This window comes from Cottoperca gobio, chromosome 13, assembly GCF_900634415.1.
Source record: "Cottoperca gobio chromosome 13, fCotGob3.1, whole genome shotgun sequence".
Classification (NCBI taxonomy): domain Eukaryota; kingdom Metazoa; phylum Chordata; class Actinopteri; order Perciformes; family Bovichtidae; genus Cottoperca; species Cottoperca gobio.
This window is the reverse complement of record NC_041367.1, coordinates 7,089,938-7,094,771: the sequence shown is the minus strand read 5'-3', so window position 1 is coordinate 7,094,771 and position 4,834 is coordinate 7,089,938. Positions and strand designations below refer to the sequence as shown.

The window sequence follows — 4,834 nt, the reverse complement described above, 5'->3', positions numbered from 1 at the left end:
AACAAAACAACTTTTAACCTCTGGAGATGTCAGCGAGCACACGCCTGCTTCACACTGTTGAGGTTCCACTAATGTAATGAAAATAAGCTCCTGGTCATCACATTTTTTCCATGCTATCACTCCCATGTGCTGCTGCTGCTGGTGACACAGCACACAATTACACAGACATAATAATCAATCCCACTGCTGTCAAACATTGTAATTTCCACTGTGTTTTTCTGTGAAATGACTTGCTGTGTGTGGCTGTAATAAGTCCCGTAATGTAAAAGCTATTTATTATTTTCACTTTTTTATGGACCATGTGAGAACGCAGTGGCTCTTGTGCATAATAAAATGGACTTTATTACTGAAATGTTAGTAGCAAGACTCAACTTCGGGTATTTATTAAATGAAAATAATGCACATTTCTCTGAATCAGTCAGGTATTATTCATACCTGATGGTAGTGGCATTGTTTCTTTAGCCTCGCAGTATATCAAACTCAAACATTTAAACATGGGGAATTTGGATCTTTAACATTCCCTTAATTTATACCAGAAATACAGATTCCAAAGCCACAATCCACATATAAACTTAAATATTAAGTGAAAAATACATCTACTCAATGAACAACCACAAGTTTGAGTGCATGTGCTAAACTTAAATCTGCCAGTGAAACCATGCAATAAGGCTGAAATCCATTAGAGATTTGTCCTCTCAGATCAAAGTGCTGAGTGTTTGCACAGGGATCAAATAAAGCAGCAAGAGGGCAACAACAATGATTTTGTGGAAGGATTAAAAACAGCCATTAATTAAAATATTCCTCCGCTCCTGCACTTTTTTTAAGACGGTGATGCAAACATTAATACTTGCCACAGTTTGCCATTCTATTCATCAGTAATTCTCTTTGAGGATTATTGTTGGGGACGCCTCTGGGATGAGTAGCATGCACTTGAAAGACAACACATTTGGCAGGGAGCCCCGCTGTAAAAAAAAGTATGTGTGAATCCCCGGAGAAGAATGGCAGAAACAAATCAGGAAAACAAAACTGAATTGAGCAATCATTTGTGACTATTAAATCTGTAACCGTTTAAGACTGTTAAAATAGTTAAATATGCATTATAAGCTACTGTGAGATAGTTACACACAATAACACCAGGCAGCAAGTTGAACTGGAATTCCACAAATTTATTATCCTCCAAAAAGGCCAGAACCGGAGTTCTTATAAAAGGCACTTCATTTCCCTTTACCTTTTAATAAATGCATCTAAACAACACATCTGATAAGAGCCAACTTTAAATTAAATATATTTACAATAAATAAAACATTTATACAGATTTATACAGCTTATCATGCCACCTTCAGGGAGGAGAATATTTCCCAAGATACTTCCCATAACAGTCTTTTTTGCTTTGAAACACTGGGCATGACTACTGCACAGAACACTATGAAACAGAAAAATATGGGTAACAATACTGAACATTTCCCTTTATGCATTGAATACTGTTTATAGATAGTTTCTCATAGTGACGCCTGTACCTGTGTGTCCCTCGGCAGCAGCAGAGCAGCAAATGACCCACTCATCTTCTTACAAAGTCTTTAGCAGCTCCTTACTAAGGGCATAGGTGTGTGCGTGTGTGTTTGTGAGTGTATGTGGTTGCATTTGACAGTGTGTGTGTGTGTGTGTGTGTGTGTCATGTTCCCTCTCAGACATGTGTAGGGTTGTCTGAGTGCAGGTCAGTCTTGGCCATGTGCAGAACCACAGCAGGAGATTTGTAGTGGCAGTGTGTGTTGCCGCAGCTGACGCCGCTGCAGGGTTTTCTACTTCTAGTCCTGTCTGTGAGCTTCCGGCTGCACAGGCCCTGCCAGGTCTGCAGGGTCTTAGAACTCCACACCCACACGCCGCTTGTGATACCGACCACCAGCGACATGAAGATCTTCAGCATGAACACGGCCACCGTGGGCACGGAAGTGTGCAGCGAGCAGTCGCTGCTGAGACCATTGAAGGACCCGCACTTTATCTGCAGCCCCCTCACCTTCCAGTAGTCCATGTTTAGCCTCTCGTAGAAGTAGCAGACTATGACGCAGGTGGCTGGCACCGTGTAAAGGATGGAGTAGATGCCGATTTTCACCATGAGCTTCTCCAGCTTCTCTGTGTTGGTGCCCTCCGTCTTCATCACTTTCCGAATGTGGAAGAGAGCCACGAAGCCCGTGAGGATGAAGGAGGTGCCGATGATCAGGTAGCAGGATAGAGGGATGAGGACGAAGCCCGTGAGCGCCCCGGAGTCCATGCTCCCCACGTAGCAGAGCCCCGTCAGCTCATCTCCAGCCACCTTCCTCATTGTGAGGATGATGATGGTTTTCAGAGCGGGGATGCCCCACGCAGCCATGTGGAAGTAGTTGCTGTGGGCTTCGATGGCCTCGTGGCCCCACTTCTTCCCTGCAGCCAGGAACCAGGTGAGGGTGAGGATGACCCACCAGATTGAAGAGGCCATGCCAAAGTAGTAGAGGATGAGGAAGACGATGGTGCAGCCTGTCGACTCCAGCCCTTCCTGGATGATGTACAATTCTCCGTTCTCCCGGTCGCATGCGATGTTCTCAGCCCCGGCTACCGAGCGGATGATAAAGGCTACAGAGTAGACGTTGTAACACATGGAGAGGAAGATGATTGGGCGCTCGGGGTACTGGAAGCGGTGAGGCTCCAGGAGGAAGGTGAGGACGGTGAAGGCGGTGGAGACAAAGCACAGGATGGACCACACTGTCATCCAAATGAAGGCAAAGTCTTTGTCCTGCCTGGACCAGAAGACGTCCACAGCAGGGGAGCAGCGCGGCGCACACGACTGGCTCTTCTCCACAAACTGGAACTTGTCTTGGTTCTCACAGGAGCCCAAGCTGCCTGGAGAGCGGCCGCTGCTGGTGCCCGGCTGCCTGGGGCGAGGGGGCACGGGAAGCATGCCTTCGCCTTTCTTGACCTCCGTCCTGGTTTCATTCTCGGGGGCCTCCATGCACAGGGCGTTGGGGTCGTTTCTGGTAGGCAGCTTGGAGCAGTCGAGCGAGTCCGGCCAGGTGTAGCTGAACTTCTTCATGATGGGGGCACACCTCTCCCTGGCCTGCTCACACATGGGTCTGCAGGCAGGGATGGAGGTCGACACTTTGTCCGTGCACATGGGGGCATAGAGGGAGCAGAGGAAGAAGCGGAGGTGTATATCACAGCCATAAGCCACCAGAGGGGCAAACTCGTTCAGCTTGATGGCAGCCTCCTTCTGGTCGTCGTGGTCCATGAAGTTGGGCATCCGGGTCAGGTTGTAGCCGATCCCCTCGCACATGGGGATCACGATGGGCTCGCACTTGGCCGGTCTGCCTCGCTCCAGGTCGTAGGAGCCTATCTCAAAGCTGGAGCCAGAAATCACCAGCAGACACCACAAAAAAATCACCACTTTCAGCGGACAACCATCCATGCTCATTGTTTTAGTCAAAGACTGAGCTCTCGTCTTTTAAAAATGATCATGAAAAAGTCAAAAATACGGGGTCGTTTACAGAGAGGTCCCCCGCTATTTCCCCATGGCGAAGGCAGGTCCAAATGTTGCCTTCACGGTTACTGCTCCGTTAGAAAAAACACTCCACAGGAAACAATGACAGCTTTACGCACAAAGTAGATAAGTGTCCAATTATTTAGTGTTGAATTAAAAACGATTAATCCCACAGACAGTCGAGATAAAGGTCCGTAACTAAGACGTGACAGTCGGAAACTTCGACAAACAATGGAGGAAAAACCATCCAAATCAAACACCGAGAGTTGAGTGTAAATCCTCAAACCGAGCGTCAGTAATCGTGGATAACAAATGTGATATCAAAGCGGCTGTTTGCGCTGTTTGTTGCGGGTCCAAAGAGCTGCGACTCTGTCTGTCTGCCTGTCTGTCGGCTCTCTGCTCTTCGTCCTCCGCTTTCAGGCTCGACACTGAAGTTTGAGAGCCGCTCAGTGGGACTTCAGTCGGGGAGAGACCGAAGAGGAGGAGGGGGGTGGGCGCTCCGTGACGCTCACATTTCAACCGGCAGCACCACACAAGGAAAATTATCAGACAGATGCTGGAGGATGGTCAAATACCTCTGACATTTCTGCTTCCAAATGTATTCAGACTCTTTACTTGAGAGAGGAAGCAATACAAAAGGAGGCTACTAATTTACAGGTCAAAGAACTGCATTTGAAATTTAAATTATTTCAAATGCAGCCTATTATCAGCAGGATGCACCTAAAATAAAACAACTCTTTTCCAGTGGTGGAATGTAATACACTCACCCCAGTGAGGGTGAGCTTCTTGCACTTTACTTGAGCATTTCCATTTCATACTTGGGCTACATTTCAACTCCACTGCAGTCAAAGGAAAATATGTTAACACTTTACAATAATGGGACTAAAAAATGTGAGTAGTTACTAGTGAACAAATGAGGAATGAATGAGGAACTATCTGCTAGTGAAACATTAGTTAATGAGTAACTCCTTATCAAACTCTATAAAGTAGCTTAATGTAGGTCTACTTCATTTGTTTGACATATAGTCTAGTTTAGGCACTCTATAAATTAAGATTTACAAACAAAAAAAACCCAGTTTAAACCAGCTCAAATTAGCTTTACACCAACCCCCAACAATAGCCTACAACAACAATGCTATACGTAGACCCTGATGCATCAGTATTAATACATCAATGATATAATAGTATAACACTTTTACTCAAGTAAAGACTCTCTATATATAGATGTATAGATGCATACTGAACAAAAGTGTTTGTGTTAGTGACCATATATATCCTTTATCATATTATTATATGTATTAATATGAGATTTGTTTGTATTAAAAC

General features: G+C 45.5%; 1 protein-coding gene across 1 annotated transcript; it reads right to left on the bottom strand.

Moving 5' to 3' along the window:
* Positions 1-366: 366 nt before the first annotated feature.
* On the bottom strand, positions 367-3,922 carry fzd9b (frizzled class receptor 9b). The gene has a single exon (XM_029445794.1). The coding sequence runs from the start codon at positions 3,440-3,442 to the stop codon at positions 1,685-1,687; it is 1,758 nt and encodes a 585-aa protein (XP_029301654.1). The 5' UTR covers positions 3,443-3,922; the 3' UTR covers positions 367-1,684.
* Positions 3,923-4,834: the final 912 nt, after the last annotated feature.